Source organism: Mastomys coucha, unplaced genomic scaffold (assembly GCF_008632895.1).
Source record: "Mastomys coucha isolate ucsf_1 unplaced genomic scaffold, UCSF_Mcou_1 pScaffold22, whole genome shotgun sequence".
Lineage (NCBI taxonomy): Eukaryota > Metazoa > Chordata > Mammalia > Rodentia > Muridae > Mastomys > Mastomys coucha.
The window spans coordinates 25,177,999-25,200,880 of record NW_022196905.1 but is presented as its reverse complement, the minus strand read 5'-3'; the positions used below and the strand labels follow the sequence as shown (position 1 = coordinate 25,200,880).

The window sequence follows — 22,882 nt, the reverse complement described above, 5'->3', positions numbered from 1 at the left end:
GGCATGTACCACCAACACCACTGTTTAACATTTCTTTTTTTTTTTTAAGCTTTATTTATTATTATATGTAAGTACACTGTAGCTGTCAGAAGAGAGTGTCAGATCTCATTATGGATGGTTTTGAGCCACCATGTGGTTGCTAGAATTTGAACTCAGAACCTTCGGAAGAGCAGTCAGTGCTCTTATTCGCTGAGCCATCTCTCCAGCCCCTATTTAACATTTCTTAACCTCAGAATTATTTGAAATGGGAACACACTCCTGGCCTCCTAAGGATGTTAAATGAGATGAAGTATGTCTAACCCTTAGCACCAAGCCTGGTACACAGCTTATGTCCCATATATACCTTGCTGGTTCTTAGTGGATGCCAAACCTGTCCTTTCAGCCCTGCTTCCCTGAGATGCTTTGGAACCAACAGCTCAATGTAAGGGACCAATGAAGTGTTAGGAATGGAAAAAGAATGATAATTCAGCAAAGACCAGAAGCTTCAGGAATGCTCTCTCTTTTAACTATCACAAGGGCCTGGAAAAGTGGGTTTCTGGAAGTTGGGAGGAGTACTGGGAATTGAACCCTGGACCTTGAATGTGCTAGGCAAGTGCTCTACAATTAAATCTCAGCCCCAGCCAAAGTCAACTTCTGTTACACCTTCTTTACAAATGAAGAAACCTTTCCCCTGCTTCTCCCTGTCATCCTTTCCCTCCCCTGCTGCCGGAGAAGCCTGCGTTTCTCAATCTTCAACCTCTTCTGATGCTACTTTGATTTTGCAGTGCTCTCTTCCCTGATGTGGTGAACTGCATGCAGACAGACAACCTGGAGCTAAAGAAGCTGGTGTACCTGTACTTGATGAACTATGCCAAGAGTCAGCCTGACATGGCCATTATGGCTGTCAACACCTTTGTGAAGGTGAGTTTCTACTCCCAGTGGAAGTGGGAACAGGGCTGAGGGCTGCTCACTCTGTCATGTCTCTGACTTTTTGGAGTGCTTGGCACTCAGGCTCAATTGCAGACTTACAGGCTTGCTTTTGCCTATTCAGGCTGAGGGCCCCTTCCTCCAGCAGAGGGCTCCCTCTCTCTCCAGAACCACAGACCTAAAGACTATGCCTCATTCATTCCCTGTGAGATGGCACCAGGCCTACTGGCCTCTCATTCTCCTGGACTGGGCAGTCACTCCCTGTGCCTACTGCCAGCACAGACTTCAGCAAGCATCCAAGAGCAGCTCTGCTCCCTTTCCATATGACTCCTTGCTATGTTTGCTGTTACCAGATGAGGAGCAAAGCATGAACTTGGACATTGACTCCTAGCCCACTGATGCTCACATACAGGAAACTTAGGGGTTTCTGTGGCTGTATGTGCCTATAATTCCAGCACTTGGCAGGCTAAGGAAGGAGAATCACTTTGACAATAAGTTGTAGCTAGGCTACATAGTGAGTTCTAGGCCAGTCTGAGCAACATGCCAAGGCCCTGACTCAATAAGAAAAGACTGGTGCTAGGAGCATGGAGGTTTGGATGGCTGCTCTGCTCTGACTGGGTGAGCCCATATCCTTCTCCAGAGCCTCAGCTTCCTTGGTTGGGAAATGGCCTTAGGAAGCAGCAGAGAAAGTGTGTAGAGCCCCTCAGTATGTGACAAATGCTTGGCATCCATTCTGTGGCATTTGCTTTGAGTATTGTTGGCTATGGTCAGTGGAGATCCCACAGCAGCTGCCTGATGTTGCTCAGAGCTGGAGACCAGGAAGAATAGAAGCCACAGGTGATTCATCCTGCCCCTGCCCCTAACCAACGACTGGTTCCCCTCAGGACTGTGAGGACCCCAATCCCCTCATCCGGGCCCTGGCTGTGAGGACTATGGGCTGCATCCGAGTTGACAAGATCACAGAGTACTTGTGTGAACCACTCCGGAAGTGCTTGAAGGATGAAGACCCATATGTGCGCAAGACAGCGGCTGTGTGTGTGGCCAAGCTCCATGACATCAATGCCCAGCTGGTAGAAGACCAGGGTTTCCTAGACACGCTTAAAGACCTCATCTCTGACTCTAACCCCATGGTAAGTTGCTAACAGTCATTGTGATGCCTCCACAGACTCTTGGATTGCTTGAGAAAACAACCTGGGTTGGCCCTCCACCTTAGAAGTTAGAGCCCTGCTGAATATCTAATTGTGATTCTTCCTTGCGGTGGGTTGCAGGGAACTAGACCTGCATTTCCTGTGACCCTCTCAAACTAACTACATTTAAGACAGCTGCCTAATCTTTCAGAGCCCTGTTTGTCTCATCATTAGATTTTCAGGAGGTCACATACCTGACCTCTACTGGCCTGATCTGGCAAGCAGTGACCACAGTCAGTGCTATTTTCCACCCCTTTCCAGTGCTGTCCTGTCAGTAACTCCGGACCAAGACCTCCTGTCATTTCCAGGCGTGTAGTCCTCTTCCTTGTAGGGTTGAAATGGTGCCACTTTATAGTACTACAGTGTAGAAGACAGGACACCAGGATGTATAGGTGGGAACTCAGTCCCCCACACATTGCGATGGCAGGAGTTTGCAGTGAAGTTTGTCAGGATCTGTAATCCCAGCAATCAGAAGGCTGAGGCAGAAGAATTGAGAGTTAAAGCCTAGTCATCGATACATAACAAGATCTTTTCTAAAAAATCAAAAACTGTGTAAGGAAAAAAATGGAATATTTAAAACACTGGGCATTGCTCCCACTCAGTATCCAACAGAAACACCAATTGCTCATAAATTAAAGACTGCTAACTTGAACACTGTGTCAGAGAGGAAAGTTGAAAACATTGTCAACTGTACAGGAAAGGAGTTGTCCTGGCTGAAACATTTGGTAAACCCCTCTATAGCCTACACCCATCCACTACAAGCAGCCTTGAAGAGATCTGCAGGATTCTTCTATCTCTGAAAAGCACAAACAACCACTGCAATGAGCACTCTGCCCAGTAGAGGGAAGTTAGGTTGCTAACAGGCATTGTCTTAAAATGCGAAGTCCCTAGAGCTGGACTTCTTTCCCCACTTCTTTCCAGTGGCAGGTGTACTAATTTTAGTTTTGCTTTACAGAGGAGTCAGTGGGTCCTTGTCATGGGCCAGACCTTCTTGGGGCTCTAGAACCTACCAGTAGGGTCATACCATATTCCTTACAGAACATCCCATCTTGATCTGCTAGTGCCACTAGCCTCTGTGCTCCCTGACTTGAGCAGTACTTCCAGTCTCTACCCTTCTGGCCTTTCATCCAGGTGGTGGCAAATGCAGTGGCTGCCCTGTCAGAGATCGCTGAATCTCACCCCAGTAGCAACCTGCTTGACTTGAACCCACAGTCTATCAACAAGCTGCTGACAGCCCTTAATGAATGCACTGAATGGGGCCAGATCTTCATTCTGGACTGTCTGGCCAACTACATGCCCAAGGATGACCGTGAGGCCCAGAGGTGAGCAGACAAACCCCTTGCTTTCCAGCCTAGTTGGATATGGTCCCCACGGGGCTCTCTGAGTGAGACCTCAGATCTGAATGGGCCTCTTTCCAAGACCTTTCTTCCTGCCATCAGACACACTTTAAGGGAACTAGCCTGCTACTCATCTCCAGAGCCATGCTATCAGTTATATGGTTTCAGGCAGGCTTCCTGCTTGCTGTGAACACAGATGGGGCCTGGCCAGGAATGGGCAAGGATCTATCTGGGCTGACTCAGGAGTTTTGTAGCTTCAAAACCACTGAATTTTCTAGGTACCTGACCTCTGATAGGTGCCTTCATTGTCAGGTAATCTTCAAGTCTGTGAAATGTATCCTGTCATCCTCAACTACCTCACAGACAAGAAGACTGAATTAGTAAGGTAGGAGGAGCTGTGTAGTTCACCCAGCTGGATCTGCCTTGACCAACTTGAGTGAGTGCTTTGGCAGTGGGGAGGAAAGAGCTGACAGTTGGAGGTATCTACACCGTGCCAGGCTCTGCACTCACTCTGTTTGCTTACATGCCTGCAAGCCTGTACACAATTGCATCAACTCTAAGATGAGGAAACTGAGGCTCACAGTGTCTTAGGCCTGTGAGTCAGTAGGCGGCAGACAAGGAGGCCTTCCACCCATAGAAGATAATCTGTTTTAGTCGGAGATTTAGTTTGGTTGGTAGAGTGCTTGCTGAGCATACATGAAACCCTGCGTTCTGGCCCCAGTGCTGCATCAGCCATGCATGGTGGTGTGGTGGGTAGTCTCAGCACTTGGAAGTGAAGTCAAGAGGATCATAGTGTTAAAATCAGTAGTAGAACAGACTTTGTCTCACAGACATGAGGCCCTAGGTTCAGTGCTAGTACTGGAATAAAAAGACAAAATGGGGTAAAAAGGAAACAGCCTTTGACTTGAGAAGCTACATAGCAAGTTTAAGGCTCATCTGGGTTACATCTGTCTCAAAAAAAAAAAAAAAAAAAAAAAAAAAAAAAAAAAAAAAAAAAAAAAAAAAAAAAAAAAAACAACAACAACAACAACAAAAACCATGCTATTTTGAAAAGTGAAAAAGAACTTTTCCCTTGTCTCTTCTTTCTCTTTGCTCTGCTGGAATTGCTGGACCGCAGCATCTGTGAGCGGGTCACTCCTAGGCTTTCCCATGCCAACTCTGCTGTGGTGCTGTCTGCAGTGAAGGTGCTGATGAAGTTCATGGAGATGCTGTCCAAGGACCTGGACTACTATGCCACACTGCTCAAGAAGCTGGCCCCTCCTCTGGTCACACTGCTGTCAGCAGAGCCAGAGCTGCAGTATGTGGCTCTACGCAACATCAATCTCATTGTACAGAAAAGGTACAGCGACTACCACACTTGTTTGCTATATACTAGAGACAGGGACCCTCAAGGGAAACTGATTTGTCACCATGTAGGAAGCCTAAAGAATACGAGGGGTTCTCAACCAGAGTGCCTTCCCCCTGAGGGGGTCCTTGATAATGTCTGGAGACATATTTGGTTTTCACAATTAGAGGTTGCTACTGGTATCCAGTGGGAAGAGACTAGGAACACTGCTCAGTATCCTACAGTGCTGTGCAGTCCCAGGTCAGTGGTGTCAGTACATTGGTCAGCCTCAGAGAGGGCCGACAGGTAAAGGGAAGCACAGTGCTACTTTGCCCTGACATTGGGCAGCTCAGAGCCTGTACAGTCCTTGAGATCTGAAGACTCTGTATATGTGCAGTTTGCTTGGGGACAAAGTTCATAGGTTTCATCGAAATCCTCAAAATTGGAGACATTAGAGATGGTGAGAGATTGTGGACTTGGAGTATCCTCAAGGCCTAGGGAGAAGTAGAGTGCTGGGCAGCCTGCTTTCTTCTTCCTAAGGGGGTGACTCAGGAAGTCATTGCTTCCAAGGAAGGGGTCCAGTGCTAGATAGGAAGGTCTGAAATGCCGTGAGCAGCACCAGTCTGAAGTGTCTTAGTCTAATAGATCTCTCTGTAGTCAAGGCTTAGTGATGGCAACTCATTTCTGCTGTCTGCTGCCAAGAACCAGGACCACAGTGGTCAAGCCCTAGGAAGGTTGTATACTTTTTGTCACAGTATCTGTCTAGTTCTTGATATTTCTTAGAGGGCTAAAGATATTTATTGAGCTGGGACATTTGCAAAGATTTGGAAGGTAAACATGGGTAAGTGATGTGATCAAACTTGGGTTTTGCTGTTGCAGTATGGGTGTCTGTGTACCAGTGCCATGGGTCACTGCATTAGTTAGAATACAGGAACTAGGTCAGCATGAAAGATCCTCTGTGCTGTACTTAACATGATAATCTCTTAAGACATTGTCTGTGCCAGCCTGACATGACTGGGTGGCCTTTGTCAGGTCTTGCTTATGGAAATCATCTCCCACTGCCCTTCTCTTGTACCTCTCTACAGAGCACCCAAAGCTTATTTACCAGCCTCTCCACACAGGTTTGTATGACAGCACAGACTCCTGAGTTCCTCCTTCCTCTGCCCCATCGCAAAGCTTCAGCTCTGGCTAGGACTTTGTTTTACAATTATTCATTTCTGTCTTGGAAAAGGCATAGAACTAGAAATCAGATGGTGCCTTTTGCCTTGCTCTCAACCGTTTAGTGTGTGACAAATACAAGCTTTATTACCTTTCTGAATTTCCTTGTCTTAGAAAAACATGTCCTGTGGGACCATTGAGGGCAGCAGGCAGCAGCGCATGAGCAGTGGGCACACACTTAGATAGCTCATCATTCCTATAAGCAAGTGCCTTTATAAAGCAGGCATTGATTCCTAGATGTTTCATTTCCCTCACTTGGTCTATTGTACAAGAGTCTGTCTGTGTCTACAAACTCACCCTTATGTTCTGAAGCTGGCTAGCAAGCTGTAGCCAAGCAGAACCACTACTGATAATCACATAATCACACAATCTTTTTTTTTTTTCCAAGACAGGGTTTCTCTGTGTAGCCCTGGCTGTCCTGGAACTCACTCTGTAGACCAGGCTGGCCTCGAACTCAGAAATCCGCCTGCCTCTGCCTCCCAAGTGCTGGGATTAAAGGGCCACCACTGCATGGCTCAATCACATAACCTTAATAGAGGTTCTACCTCCCTAGAAATCATATTTCACCTACAGCCCAGAAATTCCCCAACAGATGTAGAATAGCTTCCTTGAAGGTCTTATGGTGTGTGTTTGTTTTTTCTCTGGGCATCCTACCCTGCCACCAGGCCAGAGATTTTGAAGCATGAAATGAAGGTTTTCTTTGTGAAGTACAATGACCCCATCTACGTGAAGCTGGAGAAACTGGACATTATGATCCGCCTGGCCTCCCAGGCCAACATTGCCCAGGCAAGCAAGCAGAGTATGGTGGTGTGGGGCACAAGCTTTGGTGTCAAGACAACTTCCATACTAGCTGTGTCTGTAGGTCAGTTCAGCTAAGCATGCTCGGTGTTGACATTTTGTCTCAGAGAGAGTTCAACATGGTGAGGACGACGGGGGGTGAGGGGGTGCAGAGCATTGTAAACAGGCAAAAACAACTAATGTTTTTATTACTGAAGAATGTTCTTAAGCTGTGCACACAGGTACATTTCTGAAGTCCCAGATACTTGAGTTCCTGAAGCAGGAGAATCACTTGCCCTAAGATAAGACTATCCTGGGCAACATGTGTAGTCTTCCTACATATACTCAAAAAGTTCATATATTCTCCCTATTGCCTGTCATTTATTTACTAACGAGTGATAATTGGACACCCAGGGATATCACTCAGTCAGTAAAGCACTTACTAGGGGCAGTTATGAAGACTTGAAACTGATGTCCAGAACCTATGTTTAAAAAGCAACTCTGGAGAGGTAGAGACAGGCAGATTCCTAGGACTGGCTGGCCAACTAGCCTAGCTTCATCCGCAAGCTCCAGGCCAGTGAGAGTCTGTCTCCAAAAAAAAGAAAGAAAGAACTCTGGGAGATGGGATCAGGAAGCAGGGCAACATTTGGAATGTAAATAAAGAAAAGATGGATGATTCTGAGAAATGACTTCCAAGGTTGTCCTCTGGTTTGTACATGCATGTGCACACATATATATAGCCATACCCCATTGCCCCCAAAAGCAGTGGTTGAGGCTGGGAATGTAGGTCAGTAGTTAGAGCAACATCTACTTAGCATACAAGGCCTCAGATCAACCCCCAGCACAACACACACAAAATAATGTATTTGGATATAGTAGCTGCTAATAAAGCAAGGGTTGCTGTGTCTTGCTACACAGTCATCTTCTGCCTACCTTTTGGGTTAACTTCCCTTTAAGGAGCATAATGACACTCTTTCCAGGGCAGTTGTGTGAGCAAGCAGCAGAATCATGACCCTTTTGTCGTTTGTGCATTCCTATTACCCAAGAGTTGTAACAGGTTGTTCCATAAGATCCATCCAACCTATATTTTGTTTGCACCACAGGTGTTGGCAGAACTCAAAGAGTATGCTACAGAAGTAGATGTGGATTTTGTACGGAAGGCAGTACGTGCCATTGGCCGCTGTGCCATCAAGGTGGAGGTGAGTAGATTCTGGGAATCCATTCTTAGCCAGGGATGGGGAAGGTTGTTAAAAACAGAAAGCAGCCTGATCTTAGCAGTTATTCATGATCTAGGAAATGCAAGGTCACCAGCAGCCTCCCAGGTGCCCACTATGCAGATTATACTGGCTTTCTCACTGTAGGCCCTTGAGTTGCAGCAGGAATGATGGTTCTACAGCATTACTTCAGGCCACAGGGCAGCCAGCAGCTCGTGGGCTCTCTATAGACTTATCACAGAGGTACGCGCAGTACCTCTGCCTGATAGGTGTTCAGTAGATCCCTCCATTGAGCTACTGGGCTTCTCCTCTGAGCTACCAAGCCACTGGGTCCTGGCGTTTTATTCCCTCCCACTCTGCCTATTCCTTGACTGTTGCCCTAGACTCAGTGGGTCTGTTGGTGGCTTAAGGATCCTGGGATAGCTAGTCATACTCAGTACAGACCCTTGAGGCAGTTAAGGTGTTTTCCCCTCAGTGTTTATTTATTAGGGCCATCCTGAGACATCTGCACCATTGGGCTATTATTGGTGTGTATAGAAATGAAAGCAAAAGACTAGGAACAGAAATTTTGTGGGTTTAGTCATAGCGGCCCATTTTATGAAACAAGCCAGAGAGACAGGACAAGTAAGGTCACTCAGCCTTGGGTTTTGCCTGGAGGAACTCTCCACCTTACACCTTACCCTGGCTTTCTCTTGTTCTTATCCATCTCTGTGTCCTTTTCATCCAGAGCCTTCAGTTGGCCCTTTTTCTCTACCTCCTCCACAAGGGAGAGTGATGTGTTCTCATGCTATGATAAGGAAGGTGGAGCAAGGTGACTTAAAGCTGCTTGGCCTTGGCATGATCATTAGCCCTGTTGGAAACTGTGTGCCCACACTGCCTCTTTTTCCCACACAGCAATCTGCAGAACGCTGTGTGAGCACATTGCTTGATCTCATCCAGACCAAGGTCAACTATGTGGTTCAGGAAGCCATTGTGGTCATTAAGGACATCTTCCGCAAGTACCCCAACAAGTAGGTGCCCACTCTTCCTGGTAAGAGGACAGCCTGGCTTCCCTTTCCTCCTTTCCTTTTCCATTTCACAAGCAGCTTTCTCAGAAGAAACTTTTTGTCTTTCTTCTTTTACCCAAACTGTCCATCCAGGCCAAAATAAGAGCAGCTAAACTCCAACAGCTAAAACATCCCCTCTCACCAGGCATTGGTGGTGCTTGCCTTTAATACCAGCAGTTGGGAGACAGAGGCAGGCAGATCTCAGTGAGTTGGAAGCCAGCCTTGTTTACATACAAGGACAGCCAGAGAAACAATCTCAAAACCAAACCAATACACACACACACACACACACACACACACACACACTCTGTCCTCAGCTACATACACACACTTCCTATCCTCAGCTTCTCTCCAGATCTGGGAAGCTGCAATGAAGATTGGCTCTCACATACTGGCTCAACTATGCTTTCCCAGGTATGAGAGTGTGATAGCCACACTGTGTGAGAATCTGGACTCGCTGGATGAGCCTGAGGCCCGAGCTGCTATGATCTGGATAGTGGGCGAGTATGCTGAGCGGATTGACAATGCAGATGAGCTACTCGAGAGCTTCCTTGAAGGTTTCCATGATGAGAGCACCCAGGTGAGCCTGCAAGTGGACAGACCCATTACTGACCTCCTGGCCCACTTCTGGCCTGTCTTAGCTCTTTTCCCTTCCCTTCTCATGCTGCTTTGCTGGTATGAGCAGGCATTAATTGACAGGCTCTGTGTGGGTCCCCTTTTCTCCCCCACAGCAGTGCCTCAGAAGACACAGCACAGTCTGTGCTATGTGTGAAGGTGATCAGAAGTTTCTGGCTTTGTTTTTTGGTTTGGTTTGGTTTGGTTTGGTTTTACGAGACAGGGTTTCTCTGTGTATCCCTGGCTGTCCTGGAACTCACTCTATAGACCAGGCTGGCCTTGAACTCAGAAATCTGCCTGCCTCTGCCTCCCAAGTGCTGGGATTAAAGGTGTGCGCCACCACCACCCTGCTCTAGCTGTGTTTTTAATTTCATATTTATCTTTGGTTGTACATTGACATGGTTCAAAATAGAAGTGCTGCAGGGATTTTACAGTGGAAAATTCTTCCTCTAACTGCTTTCCTGGCCATAGTTCTTCCTGGGACTAGCATCCTTGGTTTCTTGGTGATACAGAGGTTATAGGAATGTACCAGTAGACATGTAAGCACACATGCATATTCACTTGCAGCCAATTAGTATTGTTTTTGGCATTTGTGTTCCATAACCACTACAATTCCTGAATAAGCAAGTAATGAGCTGGCGCTTCCAGAAGAGACATAAAGTTAGATCCTATGACGTCTAGACATTTTTATCAATTGGTCAACATATATAGCATCATTGATTCATTAGCATTGAACTCTGGCCAACAACTCTGTGACTTGTGCCTGACTGAAGTTTATCTAGCATACATATTTCTCAACAGAGAACATTCCAGCCCTCTGGACAAGCACTACAGCATCACAGCTTAGAGACAGTTTTAAATGAGGGAAAGGATACTGATTTTAAAGGGCAACAAGAGGCAGATTTACAAGCATAGAAACAGGCTGCGGCAGCGTACACAGGTAACCTCAGCATTTGTGAGGTAGTTTGTCAGATGTTTGCGGTCATCCTTGGCTATGTAGAGGGTTTGAGTCTGGCCTGGATTACATGAGACTTGGTCAATAAAAACAAGGTTAGTGAGATGACTCAGTACATAAAGTCACTTCCACCCAGCCTGACATCTTGAATTCTGTCATAGGAACGCACTTGGTGTTAAGAGAGAACATGTTGCAGGGAAGTAGTGGCGCACGCCTTTAATCCCAGCACTTAGGAGGCAGAGACAGGTGGATTTCTGAGTTGGAGGCCAGCCTGGTCTACAGCCTGAGTTCCAGGACAGCCAGGGCTACACAGAGAAACCCTGTCTTGAGAAAAAAAAAAGAGAGAGAGAACGTGTCTCATGGCATGCATAGCCACTCACATACACACAGATAATAAACACTTGTAATAAGAAATAAAACCAAGTCTTTATAAATGTGGGGACATAAATGCTATATTAGTCCACTATCCAACTTCAAATTGCTTAGGAGCTTGCCTTCTCTCCTTAGGATGTGTCTGAAAGGCATGCCATCATTAATTTATGTGTCCTTTAAGTCCATTGGACATTTGTGCATCTAGTCTGTTTTTGTAAACATACTGCTGTGATAGGCAGCATGGCGTAGAACTGTGAGTATTTCAGGGAGGACCCCTTAAGCAGATAGCTTGGAGAGAAGGGATTGTACACTAGAGATCTGGGTAGCTCTTGCTTGATTTCATTAGGTAGGGGTTGTCCTGGTTTGACCTCCCATCTCAGATAGTACATCCCTGCCTCTTGTACTTGGTTTGAGCAGCTCAGAAGGTCGTGGGTGTAGTTTGTCTGCAATTTCTCTCTGGTGTTCCTTTTGCTGTGAATTAGGAAATGTCTTCTGCCTGCTGGTGCAGGCAGTGTAACCTGGTGAGTCCAAGCATGCAGGGTGGAGTCAGAGACCCTAGAGCCCACACTTCTCATCCGCTCACTCTCACTTAATGACTCTCTGCTCATCTTAGCTTGTGTCTAGCCGGTCAGAAGTACTCATCAGTGGCAGTATTGACCTGGGTCAAAATTAGATTCAAAAGGGGAGTGGCTCAGGAGAAAGCAGAGGCTGCTGGCCCCCATAACCCCCATGTCTGAGCAGCACAGGCCTCCCCATAGTCCTGCCAGAATTATGGTGTCAGGGCTCTCTCTGCCACCTCTGTGGTTCTGCCTTAGCCCCAGTCCCACAAGCAGGGTTACAGTGGGTCAGCAGGTCAGGCTCTGTCCTTGAAGTTTTAACAACTTCCACGGAAAGAGAACTTTTACATCAATGGTCCAACAGAAGCCCCAAAATCTGTGTTTTCTGGAGCCATTTACCAAGACTGATTGAGCCAGTTGTTCATTCTGATCTGTATAGATTGGAAGAGATGGGATGGCATTCTCTGAAGGAAAGCCAGCAAAGTGGGTGCTAAGTGAGCAAAAACAGCAGATGTCTGTGGCAGAATCACAGCGATTCTCACTGCCACTTACCTCCCACCGCCTCCCGCCGCCTGCCTCTGTGCAGCTTCATTTTTACACCAGACCTGTCTGTAGCTTCCAAGAAGCCCAACCTTGCCTGTATTGTTTCTGCCCTGTAACCAAGTCCTCCTAAGGTTACAGTGGAGGATTGCCTCAGGGTGTAGACTGCCAAATATTTGGGTAAATCTTGTTGCTTCTTCCTGCACAGGAATAAACCTGCTAAAGAGCCAGGGATTGGAGAAGTTGGAAGGAAAAGCTGAGTCAGGAGTCTTAGGGAAGAAAACCTTCCTGCAATTCTGAACTCACTTTCCATGTTCCTTAAATTCACCAAGCTCACAGAGGGTGATTGCCACTGAGCTCTGGCACTCTTGCAGCTAACCAAGCTTTATGCATTTTAAAGATGAGGACACCACCTCAGGAACTTTAATGACTGTTGGGAAGAGAGTCAGAGTTCAGCGGAGGAGTAATGGCACTCTAGCTCCTGACAAGTGCTCTGGGTTGTTTACAAAGCTCACAAGACACCAGCTCCCATCTGAAGCAAGCTATTGTGTTTTTTTTTTTTTTCCTTTGTTTTTATGAAGGATGCTTTTGCAACAGAGTTTCCATACATCTTAGGCTGGCCTCCAACCAGTATTTCTGAACTTGCTTTCACTCCTCAGTACTGGGATGGCAGGTATAGACCACTCTCAATTCAGGCCATATGTCTTCCGCACTGGGACTGAAGGTGAATAGCAGGAGTCCCATGTGGAAGCCACATACTGGGCTTCCTCCTGCCTTGGAAACAGTAGCTGCTCTTCCTTCTCCACTGACCCATGTGTAAGCAGATGGCAGGGGCTGTGGGTGAACTCATTCCCAGAGGAAACCTCTTCTTTGTTTTTATTTTTTATTTATTTTTTAAAGATTTATTTATTTCATGTATGTGAGTACACTGTCACTGTCTTCAGATATACCAGAGGAGGGCATCGGATCCCCATTACAGATGGTTGTGAGCCACCATGTGGTTGCTGGGAACTGAACTCAGGACCTCTGGAAGAGCAGTCAGTGAGCTGAGCCATCTCTCCAGCCCCCTTATTATTATTTTTTTTTTAAAGTAACATGGGCGAACACATTACAGCACTTGAGTGGAGACCAAGACAACTTTCAGGAGTTAGTTCTCTCTTTCCACCATGTGAGTCAGTCCCAGGGATTGAACTCGGGTTCAATTAGCATTGCAGCAAGCATCTTTACCCACTGAGCTATCTTGCCAGCCCATCCTCTCCATTCCTGCTCCTGTTCTCAGACTACCCTTCAGCTAGGAAGATGAAGCCACATGGCCAGCTCTGCCGCTGAGCTGCTGGGCCGTTGCTTCCAGCTTTGCAGCAGACCTGTCCCAGGCTGACAAAAAGGAAAAGACTTAAGAAGGACCATCTGCATGGTCTCATGCACATATTTTTTCAGCCACGAATTTCTTTCTCTCTTTTTCTTTTTTTCTGTTTTTTGTTTTGTTTTGTTTTGTTTTGTTTTTCAAGACAGGGATTCTCTGTGTAGCCCTGGATATCCTGGAATTCACTCTGCAGACCAGGCTGGCCTATAACTTAGAGATCTGCCTGCCTCTGCCTCCCAAGTGCTGAGATTAAAGGGGTGCACCACCACTGCTCGGAATGCTTCCCTTTTCATGGGCATAATTAATAACGTCTAAAATGACATGGTGGCTCATGCATATAGTTCCAGGACTTGGAAGGTTGAGGGTGGAGAATTGCTTTGCATTTAGGCCAGCCTGAGTAAGTTAAAAAATGAGTGATCAGCCCAGGCTACTGAGTGTGAGCCTGCATCAAAAGCAGAACAAGTAAATAAAAATACAGTGAATTTTAAAGAATTGTCAGCATTCAACAGATACTCAAACTTCTGGACTCTAGGCACATGGAACCTTGGGAAAGGAATTGAGCAACTGACTCAACATGTAGTTTGAACCACATCCTTTCCAGTCTTGGAAACTCAGTACTCTAAGCCATCCACCACCTTAATTAACCAGGCCCCTCTAGAAGACACGGAATATACTTTGAACAGCTGCTCAAAATAGGGCCCAACATGGCCCCTCTTTTAAAAACCTAGACGATCACAGTAGCCTGTAGCTAGGAGGGCCTCATGTGCTCTTTCAATGAATTTCTTGAATTTCTTAAGTGCCTCCTGTTCCCTAGGCACTAACCCTAATCAGTACAGAGTCACACAGTGAGCTAGACAAACCCTATCCTCACCCATCAAAAGCTCACAGTCAGCCCATTGTGGTGGCATGCAGCACTCAGAACGCAGAGGCAGACTAAGTACTGTGAGTTCTAGGACAGCCAGAGCTGTAGAGTGAGACCTGTCTTGAAAAAAAAGGGGGAAGAAGAAGAAAAAGCTCACAGCCATAGGGACAGCCTGGTAGCTGATAAGGACATAGAGGAGACTGGAAGTGTGGAGCTGGGTACCAACATGACCCCAGTAGGAGTGCCAGCAAGGCTGAGGATATCTCGATGGGATAGAGGGCTCGGAGATGCTTCCTGCTTTCTGATAGGCATGTAGTTCCTCAGTGGCAGGCTGGCTTTGTGGAGCCTGGCTGGAATGTGCCCTAGATCTCTGTGGCACCATTAACACCCTAAGGAGCATGCCAGTTATACATGTTGCCTTTTGAAGCGAACCTCTCTTAGAACCATAGACTTGAAGCTCCTGACAGGCATCTAGGAATCCAGCTAAGCCTTACCTGCCGCATAATACAGTGTCCAGATTCAAGTTCCTCAGTAGCAGCCCCAAGATGAGGAAAGCTGCTCTTGGTTTCCATTGGTTCCAAGACCTGCCACACCTCCCTTGGTTGTATATTCCATGCTATCTGCCTTGTCCCTGCAGGTCCAGCTACAGCTATTGACAGCCATTGTGAAGCTCTTCCTGAAGAAGCCAACAGAGACTCAGGAGCTGGTGCAGCAGGTCCTCAGTTTGGCCACTCAGGTAGTGCCCACCCCTCTGCTGCTCCTCATATCAAATCAAAGAAGCTTTATTCCTGGGAGCTGGTCTCCCTCTCGAGTAGCATATGTGCGAATTGATGCCAGAGTAGCCTGAAATCCCTGACTTCTGAGGGTTCGCATCACAGACAGATCACATAGCACGGTGTCACCAGGTGAAGCTCAGAGGGTTGTGTGGGAATGAATGCTGGAAGATTTACTGCAAGGTAGGGAAATGAAGGCAGGAGTGGGCGTGACCTGCCTGAACTAGATATCCAAGGAGACAAAGCTGAAATTGGGGGCTGGGATGTGCCCCTTAAGGTGGTTTAGAAGCCAGCTTTTGGGTATATTCAGAATCGTTGGATGAGATGGGTATGGTGGTACATGCTTTTAATCCCAGCATTTGGGAGGCAGAGGTAGGTAGATCTCTGAGTTCAAAGTTAGCCTAGTCTACATAGTGAGTTTCTGAGAAACCCTGTCTCAAAAAGAAAGGAGGGGAAACTGTGATAAGGCTGGCCTGTGGGAAGGCCCCATTCTCATATGGGAAGGAGTTACACAGGCTGCTCCAACCCCACCCCCCAAGGACTCAGACAATCCAGACCTCCGGGACCGTGGCTACATCTACTGGCGCCTGCTCTCCACGGACCCTGTAGCTGCTAAAGAGGTGGTACTGGCTGAGAAGCCCCTCATCTCAGAGGAGACAGACCTTATTGAGCCTACACTGCTGGATGAACTCATCTGCTACATTGGCACGCTGGCCTCTGTCTACCACAAGCCTCCCAACGCCTTTGTGGAGGGTGGCCGGGGAGTGGTGCATAAGAGCCTGCCACCTCGCACTGCCTCGTGAGTACAGCTAGCTGTCTAGCAGGCTTGCAGACCTTAGAAGATGACCCCTGGAAAGGCCTTAGTTTAAGCAAACAAGGATTCTAGCCACTTTCAGCCAATGTTTAACTACATACTAGGTGTCTACTATTACTCCATGTAATCTTCTAAGTTGTTGACACAAAGTTCCATGTAACAGATGAGAGTAGTGGGTGTGGAGAGTTTTGGACAGTTCAGAACCCCAGAGCTAACAAAATGACTTCTTCCAAAAACCTGTTCCCACCACCTCTGTTGCTCCTGGGTGGCTGGTTTGGCCCAATGACAGTCCTTGGAGGGTGGCATCTAGTTTCCTTTTGAGAATAAGCTAGAATATGCACAGTTGGCTCATCCTATGAGACTTAAAGAAGCAATGATACAAGTCATATGGTCCCATGCCCACACTCCCAGACATCGAGGAGACCCAGAGCCTGACTTAGGCAAAGATCTTGGAGACTAACATCTCTTTACCAACCCTGGAACATTCTGATTCTGTTACCCCACCTGATCCTCTCTGTGTCCAACAGGAGCGAGAGTACTGAGAGCCCTGAGACAGCCCCTGCTGGAGCACCTGCTGGTGATCAGCCTGACGTCATTCCTGCCCAGGGTGACCTGTTAGGTGACCTCCTCAACCTGGACCTTGGGCCCCCTGTGAGTGGCCCACCTTTAGCTGCCTCCTCAGTGCAAATGGGAGCTGTGGATCTTCTTGGTGGTGGCCTCGACAGCCTGGTATGTCCTAGGTCCCCCAGGTGATGTTATTAGTGATCTTCAGAGGAGCAGGCTTTGATGCCCCTCTTTGCTATATCAAACAGGAGAGGGTATGTGAAATGCTTATTCTGCTCAGTAGTGATTGTGTAGCTCCATGCTTAGGCAGCTGCGTCCTGTTAGGCTGTTCCTAGCTTTGAGGAGCCAGGTCTGTGTATTCACACTCAGGCTACCAGCTAGGGAAAGCAGCCCAGCCAGGCCTCCATGGAAGGTCAGGAGTAGAATTTCCTTCTGCCCCTCGAAAGAAGTATGGTAAACCTAGTCCAGGGTCTCTCTGCCCTTCCTCAGGCATGTAATGGGCCTGGGCAGAGGCAGCTTCTGAACCTTCCCTTGGTGTTGTTAGTCTGGCCATGAGAGAGCCTAGGACAAAGTGCAGGTTATGGCACAGGGTGTGAGGGAGGGAGCCAGGCTAAATACAGCCACGAGGAAGGGTAGTGTCCTTCAGAGGGTGGGCTCTGGGCCTCAGAACAGACTCATGCCAGCCAGAGCCACAGTTAACTAACCTATCTCTTTCTTTCTCTTGTCTCGTGTTCTTTCCTTGCCTCTCTCTCTGCATGTTGCTGCCTGTCTCTTCACCCTGCCTGCTTCTGCTTGGAGATGGGGGATGAGCCTGAAGGGGTATGGTTCAGCCCTCTGTCAGCAGCTCTTTATCTATCCTGAACCTTAGCCAGTGGTCCGTGTCTGAACAATCTCTGCTTTGACTTCCTGGCATGCAGTTGCCTCTGGCCACCATGCCCACAGATTCTTCAATGTACACAACCCCATGGCAGTGGTGCCTTGCCATCCTAAAGACTGCTGGCCCTCAGCCCTGAGCTCCTCACCTGGAGGAGAGCCCCACATGCTAGAGGCTCCCCTTGGATGGCTTGAGTCTTCTCCCAGAGATCACTCCTTGAGGTTCAAGGCTTGTGGGACTCTGGGGTGCTCAGCCTCTTTTCCACCACCTACTTCACTTTGTCTTGTTTCTGCTACTTAGAGTTGATGTGGAGGGTGGTCCTGTTCTTGCCCCACTGATTTCAAAAGAGCAAGTGACTATTCCTCCTGGGCCCTTGATGTCCCTGCCTCATGCATATCTTTGATCTGTTTACCAGATTGGAGATAGCAACTTTGGGGCCCCTTCAGCATCTGTGGCAGCAGCAACAGCACCTGCACCATCCAGACTTGGAGCACCCATCAGCAGTGGCTTAAGTGACCTCTTTGACCTGACCAGCGGTGTGGGCACCCTTTCAGGATCCTATGTAGCTCCCAAAGCAGTAAGTCCTTCATGTGCTTTCCTGGCTGGAGCAGAAAAAAGAAACTGGATTGGGATTGCTAAGGCCTCTGTGAACTTGCCCTGTGAGGATGGGTGAGGAGCCCAAAGGGTGCAGTCCTTGTCCCAGTCCTTGACTCTTACTGAGCTCTAGCTATGGTCTTGGATCCCAGCAGCCACTGTTTTGACCTGTCGGACAACAGGGCCTTGTCCAGGTGGCACAGTCAGCATCTGTTGAGCAAAGATAGGGAATGCACTGCAGGCTATTGTCTGTGGGAAAGCCTAGAGGAAAGGTGGTCTTGTCAGAGCACAGGTGCTCGGTACTGTTGGACCCAGTGCCTCAGACACAGAGAGCTTGTCTCTGAAGAAAACTGATGGCCCGTATGATCTGTCTACATAGGCAAATAAAAAATAACCACGTCTCCGTCAGTATGAGACAAACAGAAGAAAACACAGTGTTTTCTTGTTTATAACGGAAGTGTTATAAACACAGCACACCTATCTGCCCTAGAGGACATGGCAGAGACATGACAGGCATGGGTGGCATTAGTACTTCAGCATGAGTAGTGTGGCTGGTGGTGCTGTTCAGTAGCACCTGACTCTCAGTACAGATTCAACAGAGCAGGTTCCAGGTGTGGCGATGGAAACCTATAACCCCAGCACTTGGGAAGCAGAGGCAGGAGGATCAGGGTTCAGTGTCACCAGGCATGGTACTGCATGTCTTAATCCTAGCACTTTGGTGGCAGAGACAAGCAGATCTCTGTGGGTTCCATGCTAGCTAAGACCCTGTTTTCAAGGCCAGGGTAGGGACAGCTATGGTGGTACACCCCTTTAATCCTAGCACTCAGGAATAAGATGCAAGTGGATTTCTGTGAGTTTGAAGCCAGCCTGGCCTACATAGAGAGTTCCAGGACAGCCAGGGCTGCATAATAGAAAGACCCTATCTCAAGAAGGAATAAAAAGGAAAAGAGAAGAAAAACACAAAACAAACTCCCTATGAGTTAGTCTTGAGAACTTCTGTGTGTTTATGTATTTCTGTATATGTAAAGAATGTTCAAGGCCTGGAGAGATGGCTTAGCAGCTCTTCCGAAGGTCCTGAGTTCAAATCCCAGCAACCACATGGTGGCTCACAACCATCTGTAATGAGATCTCTTTACAGAGCCCTCTTCTGGTGTGTCTGAAGACAGCTACAGTGTACTTACATATAACAATAAATAAATCTTTAAAAAAAAAAAAAAAAAGAATGCTCAAAGGATGCATGGAGTTGATCCATGGCAGAGTGCTCAGCACTTCTGTCTTCAGTCCCTAAAACAGTTCCTCATCCCCTTACCTCACCATGCTTCCTGGAGAATGGCCCATAAGTACCCAGTGTGTTCCTGGGGTATCGTCATCCACTACATTTTGCTAGACTAGAGTTTCTTGAGGTCAGCAATAGCCACTGGAGAGTTCTACACGGACTGATGAAATAGTTTCATTTACAACATTTGAGCTTTAGCCTAGAGCCCAAAGGAGAGTACGAAGGTGCTTTAGCAGCCTAGGCAGCAGCAGCAGCTTTGGGAGCACAGACAGAGACTAAGACAGGAAAACTTTCTCAGTGGTGGGGATAGCAGGATATGAAGGGGCTGAAGCCATTCTGATGTGAGCAGCCATACAATAATAGGCACTGAGATAAGGCCATATGTAAAAATAGCTAAACTTGTGCCTGGTACTAGGAAGAGCACCGTGTGGGTCATGTTACTTGTCCCAGGAAAGCTCTATAAGGACATATATGGCCTAATTATTTCACAACATGGGTTAGAGGTCATGTCTACTGAACCTTCATCCTCTGAGGCTCCCATCACAGGGGCTTTATTCCCCCCCCCCCCCCCCCCCCATAAGTCTATAAGCAGCACCTGCACCTCCCTGACCCAGCTCACCTACAGAGTACATAGCCAGGACTCCAGGCAAGCCCCTTACAGTCCACATGGCAGCAGCTCTGCCACATGCAACAGCAGGCTTGATGCCAGGCACGCAGCCGCCTTCCACAGCAGCAGCCTACAGGGCCCTCCTACAGCCGTATGTTACTGTTATTCATTTTATGGTTGAGAAGTTTGAGTGCTTTTGCCTGTGGCCACATAGCTCATAAGTGAGTGACAAAATCTGGAGTTGCTTGCAGGACAGTGACATTGTAGCCTATGCTTCGACTTGTATGTCATTGTGCTGCAAAGTGAACACTTACATGCTTTCCATTTTTGAGACAGAGTCTCACTATGAAGTCCCATGCTGGCATTGATCTTTGGCAATTCTTTTGCCTCAGTTTCCAAAGGGCTAGGATTGTAGACATGAGCGACCATACCTGGCTATATACTTTGTAAGGTCACAAGTCAGTCAGCAGGACCAGAGTACAGTGTGCTGGAAACCACAGCCCCACTAAGCTGAAGTTCTGGTACCTTGAGAAATAGAAGCCTTGAGTGCAGATGTTGGGCTGTGTAATTATAGCACACTGGGGCACTTGTGGAAGCTGTCTGGTAGAACTGTAGCATTTTATTATCAAGGGGCCAGTAAGCCAGTCAGGAGACAAAGGTCCCGAGAGGCACCTGTGTAATCCAAAGGTGACACTTAGAGTTGTCCTTCACAGGCAGGGTTGATTCTTGCCATTTATTTAGTAAGCACCCTGTGCACAGCACCACTCTAGGCTCTAAGCTGCAGACGTAGGTGGAGCATCAAAACACTTCCCTTAATGGTCTCTGTGCAAGCAGGAAGGAGGAGAGATACACGAGCTCATGAGGGTGAGCTTCCTGATGGAGGAATTCTGTTCCTCAGCCTGCTAAGAGGGCAGTCAGGACAGTGGCAGGTGAAAACGTATTTCATACTATCCGTACTATCCGGTCAGGCGGGGAAGGACAGGCTGTAACAGCCGAGCAGAGTTCAGGTGGCTGTGGCCAGGATCCAGAATGCTGTTGGGTCTCAGCTCTGACCTTGGCTTGTCATGGTGCTGGCAGGGCTCAGCTGTCTTCCTCAGCATCGCCTCCTTTGACCTCTGAAGATGTCCTTTATGTCCTCAGCTGCTCTGTGATGCTAGCCCTAGGTGGATAAAGCATTAGCTTTATCGTCGAGGTACATTTATCATGCCTTAGTAGCAGAAGCAGGTTGATCAGAGGCTCTTTAGGAGAGAAAGAAAGGATCCCAGGCTAGCTATGACTCTGGGGTGGATGGAGAAGAGGCATACAGCTCCTTCCACCCTCTTCCCTACAGGTCTGGCTCCCTGCCATGAAGGCCAAGGGGCTGGAGATCTCTGGCACCTTCACCAGGCAGGTTGGCTCCATCTCCATGGACCTGCAGCTGACGAACAAGGCCCTGCAGGTCATGACAGATTTCGCTATCCAGTTCAATCGTAACAGGTGAGTCCGTGGCCAAAGTCAACAGCAGTGTGCTGACCACTGTGTGGACTTCACAGCACCAGACAGAGTGGACAAGGCATCCCCGCATCCCCGCTAACTTGCCCTCCACTGCCCAAAGGACAGTTTTGTCAGAAATCACTGCTCTAGCCACCCACCACTGGAAGTGCCTTACAACTCCCTCTCCTTCCAGGCCTGAGTCACTTTTCTGTTGGGGAGCAACTCTGAAAAAGTGGGTTGGGTAGTGGACCTGCTAGCCAGCCTCTCCTGAGAGCAGAGCAGGGCTCACCCCAAGTGTTCTCATCAGACAAGGACTCACTCTGAGAACGAGTAGTGGCTGCTCCAAGCTCCTTGTTACTCCCAGCCCCTACGGTTCCTGTACTGCACATTGGTGGGGAAACATGCTTGCTAGTACCATGAGCCAACAAGGCCAGGCTCTCTGGGAACCTTGGCAGCCCCTCTAGGTGATTCCTCTTCCTGAGTGGCTCCAATGCTTAGCAAACTGAGCCTCTGAGAAGTTGACTGAAGGGGCCGCTTCCACAGGAGAGCCTTAGGCAGATGGGGAGGCTGAGGAGCTCTGCCTCTTCCCTTCACAGGACACTAGAGGCCAGAGGTGCATGACTGCTTATAACAAACGCTCTGTGCATTAAACCTTCCTGCGCTGTTGAGTATTAGTCTCCATAGAGCCCCCTGACAGTCCAGTAGAGCAGATAGTATTTACTCCTTGTAATTCAAAGACCCTGCCCAAGGTTACAGAGCTGACCCTGACAGCAGGCCTGCCTGGGCTTCCCTCTGGATTCTTTTGTTTTGTTTTTTTGTTTTGTTTTGTTTTTGAGACAGGGTTTCTCTGTATAGCCCTGGCTGTCCTGGCACTCACTCTGTAGACCAGGCTGGCCTTGAACTCAGAAATCCACCTGCCTCTGCCTCCCAAGTGCTGGGATTAAAGGCGTGCGCCACCACCGCCCAGCTTCCCTCTGGATTCTAAGCAAGTCATAGCTTCAGTTTCAGTTCTCAGCAGCCACTCACCCTGTGAGAGCTGGGAGCTGGGTATAAGCCTGTTCCTCAGTGAGGTCTGTCTTCTCATCAGGAACAAGGAATTGTGTGTATTTCTGATTTTTGCCATATGTTATCCTGGATATAGAGTGCTCAGTTCAGGCTCCCTCCACAGCACTGTGACAACTGTGGTGAGACATAGCATGGCCAGTTTAAGTTCAGTGAGATCTGGTCTTTCCAGGGGTGTTCATAGCCTTCTTTTGAGTTATGGGTCTTAGTAGTAAATATCTAGGCTGGCAGTTTTCCATCGAGAAACTTGTTGCCCCAGCCCCTAGTGTTGGGTGGAGGTCCTGAGGGAAGGGGCAGGGCTATGCTATCACAGTCTACCAGGAACCAGCCCAGAGGAGAAAAGCAGAGGAGAAATCTTGCTGGACCCAGGTTCTTACCTCCTGTCTGCATGGTCAGTAGAGCAAGGGTGGTCAGAGCTTGAGAAAGGCTGAGTTGATGGAGAAGCTCTGTGCCCATCACCCCTTCCCACACTCCCTACAACTTCTCTCTCTTTTCAGCTTTGGTTTGGCCCCTGCTGCACCACTCCAAGTGCACGCACCTCTCAGCCCCAACCAGACCGTGGAGATCTCCCT

At 48.1% G+C, this 22,882-nt stretch overlaps 1 protein-coding gene and 1 non-coding gene across 2 annotated transcripts in view; both read left to right on the top strand.

Moving 5' to 3' along the window:
- Ap1b1 (adaptor related protein complex 1 subunit beta 1) overlaps positions 1–22,882 on the top strand; it is a 51,044-nt gene that overhangs the window by 26,552 nt on the left and 1,610 nt on the right. The window contains exons 4-18 of the mRNA XM_031339896.1: positions 765–900; positions 1,791–2,036; positions 3,225–3,415; positions 4,548–4,769; positions 6,638–6,758; positions 7,853–7,948; positions 8,858–8,973; positions 9,424–9,589; positions 14,911–15,009; positions 15,586–15,845; positions 16,388–16,589; positions 17,223–17,243; positions 17,714–17,875; positions 21,106–21,251; positions 22,808–22,874. Coding sequence (XP_031195756.1) covers positions 765–900; positions 1,791–2,036; positions 3,225–3,415; positions 4,548–4,769; positions 6,638–6,758; positions 7,853–7,948; positions 8,858–8,973; positions 9,424–9,589; positions 14,911–15,009; positions 15,586–15,845; positions 16,388–16,589; positions 17,223–17,243; positions 17,714–17,875; positions 21,106–21,251; positions 22,808–22,874 — 2,251 coding nt within the window. The remainder of the gene's footprint in view (positions 1–764; positions 901–1,790; positions 2,037–3,224; positions 3,416–4,547; positions 4,770–6,637; positions 6,759–7,852; positions 7,949–8,857; positions 8,974–9,423; positions 9,590–14,910; positions 15,010–15,585; positions 15,846–16,387; positions 16,590–17,222; positions 17,244–17,713; positions 17,876–21,105; positions 21,252–22,807; positions 22,875–22,882) is intronic.
- On the top strand, positions 21,693–21,789 carry LOC116071873. Its single transcript, XR_004111217.1, has one exon. It is a non-coding gene; the product is annotated as a small nucleolar RNA SNORD125 (small nucleolar RNA).